Below are 18083 nucleotides of genomic sequence, written 5' to 3' on the forward strand. Positions count from 1 at the left end.
GACCACATCACAGAAGCATACCACGACTCACACTGGCTCCTAATACAAGCCAGAGTACACTTCAAATTCCACTGCCTACTATTCAAAGCTATAAACGGAGACAGCCCTTCCTACTGGAACAATCGACTTACTCAATCCATCTCAAGCAGATAAAGGAGAACCCACACAATATTAACACACCCGCCAACCAAAAATGTCAAAAAAGAAAAATGTATGATAACCTACTGGCGACCAGAGCAGAGAAACTGCTGACTTTGACCACAGACTACAAAACTTTCAAAAAAGAAACAAAAATCCTACTCTTCAAAAAATTCATAAAACCAATATAACACAACCAAACATGTTCCAAACACCTCCGGCAATTGCCAACTACTCCTTAGCAAATGAGAAAATGTTCTAACTATTCCTTAAGTACTTCTTAATATCTTAACAATATGTACTTCTTACTATCATAACAATTCTTATGTAATCTGCCTTGAACCGCAAGGTAAAGGCGGAATAGAAATCACTAATGTAATGTAATAAAAGATGAGGCTAAATATGGTATGTGAAGAGATGATGAGGCTTCTGTTCTAGGTTTAAACCCCACCCCCCCTATCCCTGAAGCAGCCACGAGGCAAAACGCTCTGACCACCGTTAGTTGGGGCTGGTATCCAGGGGCCCATACACGCTGCAAAAATAAGTTCTTTTCAAAACATTGACTGCCTATTTGCCTGCTGCGAATAGCTAACTGCTCTAACACTTTTGTTAACAGTTCATATCTGGTGTTATTTTACTGTGATTAATACTAACAGCACTAACGGGACATATAACTGATTAAGCGGGAATACCAGCTGTAACATCAGTTAGGAAATTTTTGTGCCAATGATGTAATTTACCCTCTCTAGTTAAGTGTCCTTCCCTAACGGGCTTCTGCGGCTTTTCCTCCTTTTGGCAAGATGTTACATGCTGCTTTTTCATCCATCTAGATTTTTTGCAGCTCACATTTGTTAATATTAGAATTCTAGCTGCTTTGGATTTTTTGTACAATTAAATAGTCCCAGGGGTCTATGCTGAGACTTCTGCTTTCTAACATATTTATCAATGATCTAGAGATGGGAATAACTAGTGAGATAATTAAATTTGCTAATGACACAAAGTTGTTCAATCACAAGAAGATTGTGAAAAATTACAAGAGGACCTTGGGAGACTGGGCGTCAAAATGGCAGATTAAAGTGATTCATCTAGGAAAGAGGAACCCGAACTGTATAGCTATGTGATGCTGGGTTCTGTATTAGGAGTCACTGCCCAGGAAAAGGATCTAGGTGTCATTGTTGAGGATACATTGAAACCTTCAGCTCAATGTGTGGCAGCTGCTAAGAAAGCAAATAGAATGTTGGGAATTATCAGGAAAGGGAATTATCAGGAAAGGAATGGAAAACAAAGATGAAAATGATATAGTGCCCTTGTATTGCTCTATGGTAAAGCCGCACCTCGAATACTTTGTACAGTTCTGGTTGCCATATCTCAAAAAAAGATATAGTGGAATTAGAAAAGGTACAGAGAAGGGCAACAAAAATGATAAAAGGGATAGGACGACTTCCCTATGAGGAAAGGCTTAAATAGCTAGTGCTCTTCAACTTGGAGAAGAGACGGCTTAGGGGTGATATGTTAGAGGTCTTTAAAATGATGAGTGAAGTGGAAAGGGTAGATATGAATTGCTTGTTCACTCCTTCCAAAAATATTGGGACTAGGGGACATGCGATGAAGCTACTAAGTAGTAGATTTAAAACAAACCGGAGAAAATATTTCTTCACACAACATGTAATTAAATTCTGGAATTTGTTGCCGGAGAATGTGGTGAAATCAGTAAGCTTAGCGGGGTTTTTAAAAAGCTTGGATAATTTCCTAAAAGAGAAAGTGATAGGCCATTATTGAGATGGCTTGAAGAAATAACATAAAATAGCCTTACTGGGTCAGACCAGTGGTCCATCAAGACCAGTAGCCCGTTCTCATGGTGTCCAACCCAGGTCCCCATTACCTGGCCAAAACCCAAGGAGTAGCAACAATCCATACTACCGATCCAGGGCAAGCTGTGGCTTTCCCCATGTCTTAATAACAGACTATGGACTTTTCCTCCACGAAATTGTCCAAACCTTTCTTAAAACCAGCTACACTATCCACTCTTACCACAACCTCTGGCAATGCGTTCCAGAGCTTAACTATTCTCTGAGTGAAAAAAAATTTCCTCCTATTGGTTTTAAAAGTATTTCCGTGTAACTTCGAGTGTCCCCTAGTCTTTGTAATTTTTGACGGAGTGAAAAATCAATCCACTTGTACCCGTTCTACTCCACTCAGGATTTTGTAGACTTCAATCATATCTCCCCTCAGCCATCTCTTTTTTCCAAGCTTATTCCTAGGAAAAGCAGCATAAAATCTGTTTTACTACTTGGGATCTAGCTAGGTACTTGGGACCTGGGTTGACTACTGTTGGAAACAGGATACTGGTCTTGATAGACCTTTGATCTATCCCAGAATGGCAATTCTTGTACAATAACCTCTGGAATCTACACCAGTGGGTCATTTACCTTTTCCAGCCTGGAAACTGTAGAGAACTTGAAACCAATTTCTAACCCCTCCCTCTGTAGGCATCTGCTCTTACTTACCCCTGGACTTTCAGTTTCGTTTCCTACAAGCCTAGGCTGTAGGGGCTTATTTTTTCTTGTCTACATCAAAGAGCTGTTCGGGTGTTCTCTGACAATGTGACAGCAGTGGCTTACGTCAACTGCCAGAGAGGCACGAAGAGTCCCTTGCTGTACCTGGAAGCTTGGATTCTATTTTCTTGGGCAGAAAAGCATCTGGTGGCCTTGTCCGTGGCTCACATGGCAGGCGTAGACAACATCCAGGCAGACGTTCTCAGTCGGCAGATTCTGGACCCGGGAGAATGGTCCCTGCCCAGGATGGCGTTGGAGGCCATAGTTCAGTGGTGAGGGACATCCGTCCTTCGATCTGATGGCTTTGGCCAAGAACAAGAAGGCAGCCAGGTTCTTCAGCCACCGCCAAGAGGTCAGCAGCGAAGAGCTGGACGCCCTGGTGCAACCTTGGCCACAGGGAGAACTCCTCTGTGTTTCTCCTGTGGCCTATGTTATGGCGTGTTCTGCCCTGTGTGTCTTTACATGAGGGCCAGGTGATCTTGGGGGCCCCTGACTGGCCCAGGAGACCGTTGTACATAGACCTGGTGCATTTGAGCATGGGGAGCAGTCTGCGCCTTACTTGCCATGCGCGGCTGCTCACGCAAGGCTCCATAGCACTACAAGATCCGGACCGCATTGGTCTTACGGCTTGGCTCTTGAGCGCGCTGCTTTAACAGCTAGGGGCTATTGTTCTGTAATCATAGCTACGCTCCTGTAGAGTAAGCGTAAATTCACTGTGTCAGCTTTTGCGAAAGCCTGGCGGTGCTTTCAGTGTTGGTGTGAGAAGGCTCAAGTGGATCCTTCGGCTCCTTCTGTGGCGCAGGTTCTGGATTTCTTGCGAGCAGGCCTTCAAAAGGGCCTTGCGGTATCGTTACTCCGTATTCAGAAAGCAGGCCTCACTTGTTTGGGTCCCACTTCTCTCAGGGGTTCTCTTGCATCTCACCTGGACATGACCTGCTTTTTGCAGGGGGTGGGGAGGCTGTAGCCTCCTTTGTGCTTGCCTTGTCCAACTTGGAATTTGAACCTGGTTCTCCACTGGCTGGCTCGTCCACCCTATGAGCCCCTGGATCAGATTTCTCTGAAGGATCTTACTATCAAGACTGTTTTCCTTGTGGCAATCACTTCGGCACTTAGAGTTTCGGAGCTACAAGCGCTTTTGTGCAGAGATCCCTTTCTTCATATCACCGATTCTGCAGAGGTAAGTAACCTAATCTTTCGTTCTTATGTTCTTATATCCTGAAAACCTGACTGGCAAAGGGTGCTCCGGGACCAAGTTGAGAAACATTGTTGTAAGTCACTTTCACAAATCAACCCCCAGATTTGGCCTCCTTATTATGTTCTAATTATATTGTCTTTGGTAGCAGCGTTCAAAGTACAGTATATCCTGGTGAAAGTGCTCACTTTTATCCTTTGAGTTTGCTCCCATGTTCTCCTTGAATGTCCCAAGATTAGCATCAAGGATCTGGAAGCCCCAAAAACTGTAACAAAGCTATTCCAAGGTGCTTTCTCCCTCCTAATTAGCTTCTTGGAAAATTCCTTGCATTCCAGGATCTTTTTTATCTGTGGTCCATCAAAGACACCAGCTTTGCCTCAGACAGATTAGGGAAGATGTCTTGAAGGTACTTGAAAGCTGCGGACTCCTTACCTAGAGCTCTGACAAATTGTTTCATTAGGCCCAATTTGATATGTAGTGGTGGCATCGCCATCTTCTGGGATCTACCAGTGGTTACCATTTGATGTTGCTTCTCCCCACAGAGAACTTGGCCTGCTGTTGCCAGTCCTACCTTTGGTAGAATACCTTTGTGTCTCTGCAGCCCCATAGGCAGAGATAGCATGGAAACTTGGTAAAACTGCCTTGGAGACACATAAGAAATGCTACCATTTTGAAATCTCCAATGACTTTCCAGTCGTACTCTTCATACTTCGAGGCACCTAGTAAAGTCTTGATGCTTTTGCTCTTTGAGGTGCACTGAGTGAGCCAGTGGAAGAGATATGTACTTGTTCCCTCATGGCTTTGATGCTACTAGATGAGCTGTCAATGAAGAGATGCCATTCTTTCAGATTACAGGCGATTCTAATTTTCTCAGACAGACTGGTCTCATTGTGGCAGATGCAGAGCCCATCTTGATGGGTGAAGAAGGTGGAAAAAGCTTGGTGATGTTTCCTCTGATCTGTGACTTGCATTCTTCCATCCAATAAGTTCCACTGCTTGAGCCTAGTTATTAAAAGTTCAGTATTGGACTTGGTGAGACCAGATTTCTGACCAAGACGTTGAGGTCTTTTTGGTTTGGATAGTATGGGTTTCTCTCATCAGCTGCACCATTGATATTGTAAACTGGATCTACAATATCTTCCTCATTCTCTGACTTGCTTCTCTCTCTCTCTCTCTCGGAAAGTTGGTATGGGGAACTCAGGCAATGTGGTACTGGGTCAGTGGATGAAGGAATGTCCGGATATGTGATTGTAGATGCATGCTTGCCATTTTGACATTTGGAAGGGTCCACTAGAGCTAGCAGTTGCTTGAGTTGTCAGTGGGGGTTCCTATCAAATTCTTGGGATAGCAAACTTCATGGCTCTTATTTCCCCTATGTACCATCCTGTCTTATAAAAAAGGCCCCTTTAAGTTTACTCAGCTTGGAATCGGTCTGAAATGTATTGCAAAAAAAAGGTGAATTTTAAAATATAAATGTCCTGGTCACAAAAGCAAAGTTTGAGAGGAATGATAGCCATTTTCTATACTTTTGTGGCATAGGCAATTAAGAAATAACACATATTACCCAGGAACAAAAAAAAATTTTTGTTACGTAATGTATTCAGCACTTAACCACCTAAGAGAAACCAGATACAGATAGGACTGTTTTTCATGTGTACCAATTTGTCTGGTTAACTTAGGTGGTTAAGTGCTGAATTTTGCCACTTAACTGCATAAGTGTACGCTTCATCTCAGAACCACCCACAAAATAATTGGTTTTCACTGTGGTAGTGCTGATATTTAGTGGCACTAACTGGTTAATTGGAGCTGAATATCAGTGGATAGTCCTGCATAAATGATTTAAATGGCTAGGAGCCTCCCCTGGCTGGTTAAATGGCTCTGTATATCAACCACTCTGCTTCTATTGTTAGAAAAATGGATCCTAAGCCCTACTCAGTAAGAGTATTTGCTACAGTTATAAAGAGAACAAGTTAGAAAATGTACACAGTCTATGGCATAATGGCATATTTCCATGTGCTCCTATGACTTCCCATAACAAGCAATAAACTCCAATATTCTTACTAAAGTTAGGGCTGGTCTACAACAAATGATGGCCCTGTACATCTTAACAAAATGGTACTTCTATCACAATCATTGGGTAATAAGCCAGTATATATTTTAAGATCTACAGACAAGCACACTGCCAGTCTTCCTTTTATTTATATAGTGGGGCTTAGGATTTTCATCATTCCTGTATTTCCTAGTTCCTGTTCACCTGCTCTTTGGGTTTGTCCAACTCTACATGTGCAAATGTGTGCATGCTGATAGAGAAATCTCTGAAAAATGTTCCTGCCTGTTGCAAATTGAACTTTTATTTTACACTTTTCTTTTTGTTAAGTTACAGGTATTGCCAATGAAAAGGGAGGGATAACTTTCTTCCCAGTGCAGGTGAATGTAAGCAACCAGGCTCAAGGAATGACTGGATCAGTTCAGCCTCTTACTGCTCAGAGCCTTGCTAGCCCTTTGAGCACTCAGCAGATGCAGGTAGCTGGACAGGTTGATGTCCAACATGTTTCTGCTTCTCCTGGACAAAGGCAAAGCCAGCAGTTATTGAGCCCCAGGAAGCTCAAGAAGTTCGACTCACTTTCCCTCTTCTTCAGAAAGGTACTGCTGCTTATGTGTACAAGACCACAGCAATCTGCTGTGGAAACAGCTTTAGAAGCATGAGCAAGGCAATGCATGGTTGACAAGGCAACATGAGCAGCTTAAAACATTTATTGGCAGTAATTTTCTCAATAATGCATCTCTTCCTCAGTATTAGTTCAGTGGATCTGAAAATTAGAATTTTGTTGGAGAGCACAGGAGATAACTATATATAAAAACTATATTCTTGTATTCATAATTTTTAATTTTTAATGAAGTAAATATTTTTCAGATTAACTGTATTTTTAAGGCACTTGTCTCAAAAAAATGACAATATTTGTTAAAGCTTCATCCATCAGTCCATGGTATTAGTAGGTGGCCATGCTGCATATAAGATAGTAAAAGAGAGCGGGAGCTTATGGTACTAGCAGCATTCTTTGATCTTTGCCAGGCCCTTTCCATCCTGCTGCTGTAAAAAAAACTATCTTTAATCAGGAGATAGTGGTGGTGCAGATTAGAGAATGACACGGTGACGGTTTACCCGCGGCCACCGCATTTAAGCCGCGGGTCACCGCCGAAAACGGGGAAGAAAACTAGCAGTCGCTGCGGTGACGGGGACAAGGCCATTCACCGACCGCGGAAACGGTGAACAGGTTTGTCCCCGCGGGCCAATGTACCCCCTTCTAGGAACCGCTATTTACCTGTGTTTCACCGCTCCTCGCTCGTCTGGCCAGCAGGCCTGCCTCCGTCCAAATGAGGCGGGCCCGCCCCTCCCCTCCCCTGCCTCCCAATGGCCTCCCCTAAGATCGCCGGCAGGAGGGTACCCAACCCCTCCTGCTGGACCCCCCCCCCCAACGAACCCTCCCACCCCGGAACCCCCTTAGTCTTACTTTTCAAGTTGGACCGGACAGCTCCTCGCTCGTCTGGCCAGCAGGCCTGCCTCCGTCCAAATGAGGCGGGCCCGCCCCTCCCCTCCCCTGCCTCCCCTAAGATCGCCGGCAGGAGGGTACCCAACCCCTCCTGCTGGACCCCCCCTCAACGAACCCTCCCACCCCAGAACCCCCTTAGTCTTACTTTTCAAGTTGGACCGGACAGCTCCTCGCTCGTCTGGCCAGCAGGCCTGCCTCCGTCCAAATGAGGCGGGCCCGCCCCTCCCCTCCCCTCCCCTGCCTAACCCACAGGATCCTAGGGCCTGATTGGCCCAAGCACCTAAGGCCCCTCCTATAGCGGGAGTGGCTTTAGGTGCCTAGACCAATCAGGCCCTAGGATCCTGTGGGTTGGGCAGGGTGGGGGCGGGCCCGCCTCATTTGGACGGAGGCAGGCCTGCTGGCCAGACGAGCGAGGAGCTGTCCGGTCCAACTTGAAAAGTAAGACTAAGGGGGTTCCGGGGTGGGAGGGTTCGTTGGGGGGGGTGTCCAGCAGGAGGGGTTGGGTACCCTCCTGCCGGCGATCTTAGGGGAGGCCATTGGGAGGACCGGCAGGAGGGGTTGGGTACCCTTCTGCTGCGATTGTCGGGAGGGCCGTTGGGGGGGTCTACATGAGGGGTTGGGTGCCCTCCTGCCGTGATCGCTGGGGGGAGGGGAGACTTGCAGCCGTAGCCGCGGTCACTATGCTAATCACGGCAGCATTTAAAGTACATGTCGTGTTTGTTTTTGCATTGCTAGCCCCAGGGGTGGTGGAAGATTAGTGATTGAAAAACTGTATGAAAAATAACTATTTTAAATTTAGTGATCAAAATGTGTCAGTTTTGAGAATTTTTATTAATTAATTTTTTCTCTGCGTGTTTTGTTTTTGTATAGTTATTAACTAATATTTAACTAAGTTTTAAAGTTTTAAAGAATGTTTCCTTTATACGTAAATAAAGAAAAGTGAATGGGATTGCAGTGGCGGTGACGGGGCGGTGAATGGGATGGCAGTGGCGGTGACGGGGCGGTGAAGAGGATGGTGAGACGGGGACGGGGCGGTGACGGGGTTGGTGAGACGGGGACGGGGCGGTGACGGGGATGGTGAGACGGGGACGGGGCGGTGACGGGGACCAATTTTTTCACCGTGTCATTCTCTAGTGCAGATCCTTTTTCCATTTTGCTGCTGGAAGCTGTATCTGTATTATGCTGTTGGTGCCAGATAGAAAGTTAAAGCATTGTGAAAGCAACTTTCAAACTGTGTGGACAGTTGTATGTATGTATTTATTTATTTATTTTTTACTCTCAGACTTCATAACAATTTCCATACAATTTTTGGGAAATTTTGAAAAGTTACTTTATATCCTTGTCAATTTTTTTAAAAGAATGTGCCCCTGACACCTGTTAGTTTGAATATTTTTTTCCAGGTAAAATTACCTGCATACTTTGGAAATGCAGAATCTGAAAAGTATACACTTAAGTGCAATCACAACCCCACCCACAGGAACTCCTCTTCTTTCTGTAGATAAAATTTTGCATATTCAGGCACTACATGTATCATTTTAGCCCCAGATATGGTAGTTAAAAAATTCCTAAACATAAACCCTTGCTTTAAGTGTGGAAATATCTTTGAAAATTTCCCTCAGCATGAGTAACTAGCTAAAGTATAAAACTGAAACAATAGGCAAAAAGCCCCGGAGGCATTACCAGAAAAGATAGAAATAAAATATATAGATCTGTGTGTGTTTTGTTTATAGATATACAGAGAGAGAGTGGGAGAAAAAAAAATACCTATTCTAAATGTTATGCTGTGGTTCGAATGAGTGTTCAACAGTTCTTGTCATACAGGTAGTTGTCGACTTACGACCGCAATTGGTTCCGACTGCTAGGTCATAAGTGGATCAGGATGTAAGTTGGCCTATGTTAAATTAAGGCAAGAATATTAGACTGGGTAATGATATTTTAATCATTTTAATCATCTTAAAGCAATCTGTTAACAACATTTTCTTTCTTTCTAAGTCAAACAACAATACAATTGTGGAAAAACAGGCAAAAATAAAAAATACAGTACAGTAAAGTACATTTAAGTCATGGCACCACTGGTGCTTGGCTGCGGACTGTCGATATCTCCTTCATCAGGTGAGGCTGCGGATCCAATGATGGATGGAGTTGCTCTTTTCATAAACGTCGTGAGCTTCGTCTGAATTGTTCACTTTTTTTTCTCTTCATAAATTTTGCAATAAGGATGAACTGTGTCGCGTGCCAACTGTTCAATCTTCGCAAATTGTTCATTGTTTGGGTCCATGTCTTTAAAATAGGTGTGGAGTTTATTCAGTAGAGATAACCCTTCTGACAATCCCTTTGTGGTGAACATTTGTTGTGGTGCCTCATCCTCTTGGTCTTTCTCTAATTCTCTTATTTTTCTTCCCCCACTCTTTCTTCTTCTAATTCTATCAGGTCTTCATTCGTAAGTTCCCCTGATTCCCAGTCTAGCAACTCCTCAACATCTTCCATTTCACATTCCAATGAAAGATCTTTTGACGGTTTCACTATTTCTTCACGAATCTCACCAAGTTCTTGTTCACTGTTAAATCCAACAAAGGTATTCACATAGCGCTTAACACACTTCTTCCACACACCATTCATACACTTTTCCATCACTGAGTTCCAAGCAGTAGCAAAATTTTTTTATACACCTAAGAATGTTATACTGTTTCCAATAGTCACATATAGAAACATAGAAATAGACGGCAGATAAGGGCCAAGGCCCATCCAGTCTGCCCACCTTAATGTCCCTCCCCTACCTTCGCTCTGTAAATAGATCCCTCCCCTACCTTCGCCCTGTGAATAGATCCCATGTGACGATCCCATTTGGCCTTAAAATCAGGCACACTGCTGGCCTCGATCACATGCAGTGGAAGACTATTCCAGCGATCAACCACCCTTTCTGTGAAAAAGAATTTCCTGGTGTCAGCTCGTAGTTTCCCTCCCCTAATTTTCCACGGATGCCCTCTTGTTGTCGTGGGACCTTTGAAAAGGAAGATATCTTCCTCCGTCTCTATGCGGCCCGAGAGATACTTGAACGTCTCGATCATGTCCCCCCTCTCTCTGCGCTCCTCGAGTGAGTATAGCTGCAATTTGTTTAGCCGTTCCTCGTATGGGAGATCCTTGAGTCCTGAGACCATCCGGATGGCCATTCTCTGAACCGACTCCAGTCTCAGCACATCCTTGCGATAATGCGGCCTCCAGAATTACACACAATATTCCAGATGGGGCCTCACCATGGATCTATACAATGGCCTAATGACTTCCGGCTTTCGGCTAACGAAACCCCTGCGTATGCAACCTATGACTTGTCTTGCTTTGGATGAAGCTTGCTCCACTTGATTGGCAGCCTTCATGTCCTCACTGACGATCACCCCTAGGTCACGTTCTGCTTCAGTTCTTGTTAGGATCTCGCCATTTAGGGTGTAAGTCTTACATGGATTTTGGCTGCCCAGGTGCATAACTTTGCATTTTTTGGCATTGAAGCTGAGTTGCCAGGACCTAGACCAGCGCTCCAGTAGGAGTAGGTCGTGCATCATGTTGTCGGGCATTGAAACATCATCTATTGTGCATTTGCCCACTACATTACTTAGTTTGGCGTCATCAGCGAATAATGTTATTTTACCCCGAAGCCCTTCTGCCAAGTCCCTTATAAAGATGTTGAATAGGATTGGGCCCAAGACCGAACCCTGTGGCACTCCACTGATCACCTCCGTCATTTCAGAGGGTGTGCCGTTCACCACCACCCTTTGAAGCCTACCTCCAAGCCAGTTCCCAACCTATTTCGTCAATGTGTCACCTAATCCTATAGAACTCATCTTGCTCAGCAACCTGCGGTGTGGTACGCTATCGAATGCTTTGCTAAAGTCCAGGTACACGATGTCCAGGGACTCCCCAATATCTAGCTTCCCCGTCACCCAGTCAAAGAAGCTGATCAGGTTGGATTGGCATGATCTCCCTTTTGTAAATCCATGTTGACGGGGATCCCGTAGATTCTCCTCATCCAGGATCTTATCCAATTGGTGTTTTATTAGAGTTTCCATTAGTTTGCTTACTATCGATGTTAGACTCACTGGTCTGTAGTTTGCTGTCTCCATCTTGGAGCCTTTCTTGTGGAGTGGAATGACGTTAGCCGTCCTCCAGTCCAACGGGACGCTGCCTTTCCTAAGGGAGAGGTTGAAGAGCTTGGACAGTGGCTCCGCCAGGACATCACACAGCTCCCTTAGCACCCTGGGGTGTAGGTTGTCAGGTCCCATTGCCTTGTTAACCTTGAGCCTTGATAGCTCACTGTAGACACTGCTGGGCGTAAACTCGAAGTTACTGAACGAGTCAACTGAGTCAACCCTTGTCTGTAGCTGAGGGCCAAGCTTCTCGGGTGAATACTGAGCTGAAGTATTCATTTAATAGTTGGGCTTTTTCTGAATCCTTTTCCACATAGTCTCCGTCTGGTTTCCTAAGACGTACAATCCCGCCTGAGTTTTTACTTCTGTCACTGATATACCTAAAGAAGGATTTATCTCCCTTCTTGATGTTTTTTGCCAGAGACTCCTCCATGTGAAACTTAGCCTCCCTGACTGCCGTTTTGACGGCTTTTGATTTGGTCAAGTATTCTTCTCTAGAGACCTGTTTCCCTGATTGTTTGTAAGAGATGAATGCTTTTTTCTTCTCCTTGATAAGGGCAGAGATCTCCGCAGTGAACCACTTCGGCTTATTGTTCCTTCGCCGTTTACTTACTAATTTAACATAGCGGTTTGTCGCTTCCTGTATGGTGGTTTTCAAAGTCGACCACATTTCTTCCACGCTATCGGTTTCTGCTTGTCCTTGTAGCGCCTGGTGAACAAAGTCTCCCATTTCATTGAAGTTTGTGTCCTTGAATTTGAGGACCTTGGTCAGTGTGGTAGATTTAGTGAAACCTTTCCTAAGATTGAACCATACCATGTTGTGGTCACTGGAGGCCAATGTGTCGCCCACCGAGACCTCTGTGACACTTTCTCCATTGGTGATAGTTCAGGGTTGGCATCTATAGCAGCTATGGCTTGGGCGAAAGTGGTTCTGAGATAGTTTGCCTTCAAAGTAGCAATTGCCCCTTGGTCCATCGGTTGAATAAGTGGTGTAGTGTTTAGGGGTAAAAATATCACATTGGGATAAAAATCAGCTAAGTGATGTGGATGTCCAGGCACATTTTCAAGCAACAGTAACATTTTGAAGGGGATTCTTTTCTCCAAACAGTACTCACGCACTTGAGGAATAAAACAATTACTGTACCAATCCTCAAATAAAGCCTGTTTCTTCCAGGCATTTCAGCTTGATCTATAATAAATTGGCAAAGTGTGCTTGTACACATTCTTAAATGAACGTGGATTTTCAGAATGGTAAATTAATAAGGGCTTCAGCTTGAACCCATTGATATTCCCTCCAAGCAGTAGAGTGAGTCTATCCTTGTGTGCTTTAAATCCTGGCATGCTTTTGACTTCTTTGTGGATGTAAGTGAGTCCTGGCATCCGCTTCCAATATAACCCTGTTTCATCCACATTAAAAATTTGCTCTGCCAGGTAACCCTCCACCTTGAGTTATTTCTTCTAAACTATCAACAAACTTTTTAGCTCCTTCCTCATCTGCACTCGCTGCTTCTCCAGTCACCCGAACATTATGTAACTGGAATCTATTTTTAAGCCTCTTAAACCAACCGATACTTGCCACAAATTCTTGACTGTAGTCTTCTCCATCGTGTTCCTTTATAGTCCCAAACAGACTTCTAGCCTTTGACTGTACTGTAAAGAGGCTTAAGGGCGTCCGCTTTTGAATCTGATCTTCCATCCAAATGTTTAACAATTTCTCCATTTCATGGATGGGCCCAGTACGTTGCTTTGTAATCACTGTTGACCGCAAAGGTGCAGAACCTTTCACAGCTTCGTGAATTCTATTTTTGTCCTTTATAATAGTCTACACAGTAGAGTGTGATATCACAGTAGAGTGTGATATCACATTCGATCACATTTACTTTCTTTCCTCCTTCATACTGTTTTATTATAATTTTGGTGTCCGGATCTATGGCCTTTCTTTCCTTTTTGGAAGGCTGAGGAGTGGAAAGAGACAATTTCCTCTTTGTTGTCATTTCTCCTGCATGAATTGCCAAAACAACAAGGCAAAAACTCATGTGGGGCAACACCCCTGCGTAGCGAGACTTCGGAAAGCAGAAGTCGCGTCGTAAGGTCGAACAGTCGTAACTTAGATAGGTCGTAAGTCAATGACTACCTGTATTAAGATAAGGAAGGACCTGGAAAAGGGATATAGTAGATGGGGGAGTAACATAGGAATTGTTAAGGGTTAGCAAATGCTACCTCAAGAAATTGGTTTCCTTCCTTTATCATTCCATTTCAAGTGGATATGGCTCCTCTGCTGTGCCACTTATGTTTCCTGTAGTTTATAACAGCAGCAGTAAAGTAGAGCCACAGGGTCTTTCATCATGTATGCGCTGCTAAAGCCTCTGTTTGTCCTGGCCCCACCCCTCCAAAACAGGAAGCGACTTTAGAGGGGTTGGGGTGGCAGAGTCTTAAGTAGAGCATGCTGAAAGGGAAGGTCCTGCAGCTTAACTCATTTAATTGCTGCAGCTGCACATTGCAGGAAACAACTGTGGCAGAGGCAGTGGACATGAGAGGTGACGTGTGTCATTTAATGGCTGCTTGACAAAGGCAGAGAGCAACAAAAAAGGAAGGAGAGGTCCAACCTTATCTGCAGAAAAAATCAACCAGGAACAAACAAAAACCAACTGCAGATGTGTACAAGATGCAGGCAGAATTTATTGTGACAAATATAAATTTATAAAAACCTTTTTCCCAAACAAGGGACCCGACACGGTCCGTGTTTCGGACAAACCTTCGTCAGGGGTCCAATATGCAAAAAGGTTTGAAAAATATGCCACAAAAATATGGAACTTTGTGAGACGCTTTACAGGAGTTGGCGATTCTCGGCACATTGGACCTTTTGGTTTATGATTTTTTATTCCATATTTTTGTGGCATATTTTTCAAACCTTTTTGCATATTGGACCCCTGACGAAGGTTTGTCCGAAACACGGACCGTGTCGGGTCCCTTGTTTGGGAAAAAGGTTTTTATAAATTTATATTTGTCACAATAAATTCTGCCTGCATCTTGTACACATCTGCAGTTGGTTTTTGTTTGTTCCTGCTTGACAAAGGCTGCACGTGCACACTTCCAAACAGAGTGCCCGCCCCTTGCATGTGGATGGATGAACATTCTGTACAACTAGCACTCTAGTGAAATGTGCCTATTGGTTTCATTTGAATTATATTGTTAATTTGTTTTTAGATGTCTGTTGTAATCCACTAAGAATATTGAGAGAGGCATCCAGCCCACTTATTTATATTATGATATTCTTTAAGAACATGTCCCTCTATGGTCATATTTACTTTTTTTATCCACTGTATGCAGTAGCAAGCAACCAATACATTATCACAGGACAAGCAGGCAGCATATTCTCACATATGGGTGACGTCAACCACGGAGCCCCGATGCGGACAGCTTCACAAGCAGACTTGCTTGAAGAACTTTTAGAAAATTCGCGACTGCCGCACTACGCATGCGTGAGTGCCTTCCCGTCCGACATAGGGTGCACGTCTCCTTTTCCGCGGAGCTGAGAAGACCTCATTTCGACGTTCTGCGCGAGATTTAGTTCGTACCATGCCTTCTCATCGCCGTGGCTCATGTTTATTTTTTCACAATCGTTGTGGTGCACGTGTTTGTTTTTTTTAAGTGATTTTTCAATTTTTTCCATCGTGTCACGGCAGGGCCTGTTCCGTGGTGTCAGCCTAAAGGTTTTGATTTGGATGCGGCCATTTTCCATTCCATGTCTCAGCCAGTTACAGGGTTCAAGAAGTGTAGCCAGTGTCAACGCGCGATCTCTATCACTGACCCACATAAGTGGTGTGTTCAGTGTTTAGGACCAGACCATCATCTGGAGTCGTGCGCCTGCTGTGCTACATTTCAAAATCAAGCCCTTAAATGCTGTCGAGTCCAGATTGAAAAAAATTTTCGGAGCCATGAAACTGCCTCCAAAACCCTCGACTCCGACCTCAATCTCGACTGTGGTGAAATCTGCTACAGGACTTAAATCTTCGACCTCGACTTCGGCCTCACTAAAGCCTCCATCTTCAGGGAAATTGGCAAAATCATCCCTGGAAGGGCCGCTCTCCTCAGTGTCTCCTTCAGGTAAGATATTGAAGCCAACCTTTCAGGAGTCACAACATACTCCAATGGCGAGCTTGGTAGGACCTGTTGCTTAGAGGCTTTCCAAGAAGTAGGTAGCCAAGTCGAGATCATCTTCCTTGGAGTCTATAGCCGCACCAGCTCCAGTGATCTCGGTGCCGCAGCTTTGCAGAATATGTTGGAGGCTATTCTGTATCAGGAGTCTGGTAATATGCTTGCCAAATTAACTCCTGCCTCGACCCTGCTTCCTGCAGTCCAGCCTGAGCATTCAGCAGTATCACAAGAAGTCAAGTCTTTGAGAGTGCCTCGAGGTCAATCTGAACACTCTATACAAGGAGCCGAGTCCTTGAAAGTGTCTTGACCTCGATCTTCAACTTCCAGTCCTCCACAGCAGGAGGCATTACCTTCTTCGAGGCACAAGACGAGGATACCTCGTCACTCCTCATCGAGGCTGGACTCAACTTGATCAATGCCTTGTCCTCCGAGGCATAGTTCATCTCCACACCATCTGTCCATGTATTCGTCTCGACCCAGGCCTCCAACTCCCTTGTCCAGGACATTGATTGCAGAAACTCATCAACAACATTCTCAACAGTCGAGCTCATCTCCTGTGAGATTTCTTCACCAGCTTATTCATCAAAAAGGAAACATTTTGTTTCTCTTGTTCATTCCAGGAGTGGACATTCCTCCATATCTTTACCTATGGATTTGGATCTTCGCTATCAATATTCCATGGAGGCTTCACCTTTTTTCTCTGCAATCAGGGAAACTTTGAGGGGGTCTCGTTCCACTTCACCTCTTCTGATCTTGTGTCCTTTACTAAATTCCTGTGTCAAATGAGTAAAGATCTCAGCATTGCCTTGGAGTCTGATTCAAAATACTCTAAGGAGTATTTAGAACTGGGTATGTCTGATCCTCCTAGGGATTCTTTAAAATTACCCATGAATGGCATTCTTTCTCAAACTTTCAAAAGGAATCTGGATACACCATACTTAATTCCTGCTGTGCCGGCAAAGCTAGAATCTCGACATAAGATGGTTCATTGCAAAGGATTTGAGAAGTCTCAACTATCCCATCAATATCTTCTCATGGAATCTTCTTTAAAAAGAACCAATCCTGCCAAGGCTTATGCCACAGTCCTGTCTGTCCGAGAGGGCAGGACCATGGACAAGTTTGTCTGTCTGCTGTATCAAAATTTGATGATGACAAATTGGATTTTAAACACTAACTTTGTCTTTACATCTTATCTCAAGCATTGGATCAATACTATGCCTGTTTTCTTCAAGTATTTCCCAAAAAAATCAGCTTTCAGAGTTCCAGCATATGTATTCTACTCTAGGTCAACTGCACATGCATATGGTTCAGGCTGCATATGATACTTTTGAGATGTCCTCCAGGGTCACTGTTCTCGGTGGCCATGGATCCAAACCTGCAAGATCGACTGGCCAACATCCCATGTCAGGGAAATGAGTTTGATGACTCCATTGAGGCAGCTAGAAAGCGCTTGTCGGAGCATGAGAAATCATTTGCCTTTATTGTAAGGCCAAAGCCTTCCACTGCTAAGAGCTATAGGCCCTCTCCATCTTATCAGAGGCGTTATCCACAGAAGTCAGCACCTTATTCAAGGCCGCCTCCTAAAAAACAACGGCAGCATAAACCTTAGACTCCTGCTGTGCCCAAGTCCACTTAGCCTTTTTGACCACCTAACGCAGAGCATAATCTCAATCGTTCTGCCTCTGTCTTCTCCTCTTCCCATCGGAGGTTATTTCCATCATTTTTATCAATGATGGGAACTCATTACATCTGGGTCCTCACAATAATCAGGGAGAGTTACTCTCTTCACTTTCTTCAGGTTCTACCAGATCTCCCCCCCCCCCCAAGAGAGTGTCCTTACAATTCGTCGCAGCTCACCCTTCTTTTTCAGGAAGCTCAAACTCTGCTTCATCTTTGTGCCATCGAGGAAGTTCCTCTGGAACAGCAGAGCATGGGGTTTTACTACCGTTACTTCCTTGTCCCAAAGAAGACGGGAGATCTGCGACCTATATTGGACCTCAGAGCTCTCAACAAATTTCTCATCAAAAATTCCGGATGCTATCACTGGCATCTTTGTATCCCCTTCTGGATCACAACGATTGGTTATGCTCTCTAGATCTCAAAGAGGCTTACACTCACATTCCCATTCACCCAGTCTCTCGCAAGTTCCTCAGATTTCATGGGGAATCATCACTATCAATACAGAGTGCTACCCTTCGGCCTGGCCTCATCTCCCAGAGTTTTCACCAAGTGCTTGGTGGTGGTAGCAGCAGCACCAGCTCTGCACAGCCATGGTCTTCAGATTTTCCCGTACCTGGATGACTGGCTCAAAGATTCAACATCTCAGGGGGTTATTGTAGTGACCCAACGG

General features: G+C 44.4%; 1 protein-coding gene across 1 annotated transcript in view; it reads left to right on the forward strand.

Moving 5' to 3' along the window:
* The window catches only part of RBL2 (RB transcriptional corepressor like 2), a 177348-nt gene that overhangs the window by 119520 nt on the left and 39745 nt on the right, over positions 1-18083 (forward strand). Inside the window, exon 17 of the mRNA XM_033942896.1 lies at positions 6269-6528. Within this exon, the coding sequence (XP_033798787.1) occupies positions 6269-6528 (260 nt within the window). The remainder of the gene's footprint in view (positions 1-6268; positions 6529-18083) is intronic.

The sequence above is a fragment of the Geotrypetes seraphini genome, chromosome 4 (assembly GCF_902459505.1).
Source record: "Geotrypetes seraphini chromosome 4, aGeoSer1.1, whole genome shotgun sequence".
Taxonomy (NCBI): Eukaryota; Metazoa; Chordata; class Amphibia; order Gymnophiona; family Dermophiidae; genus Geotrypetes; species Geotrypetes seraphini.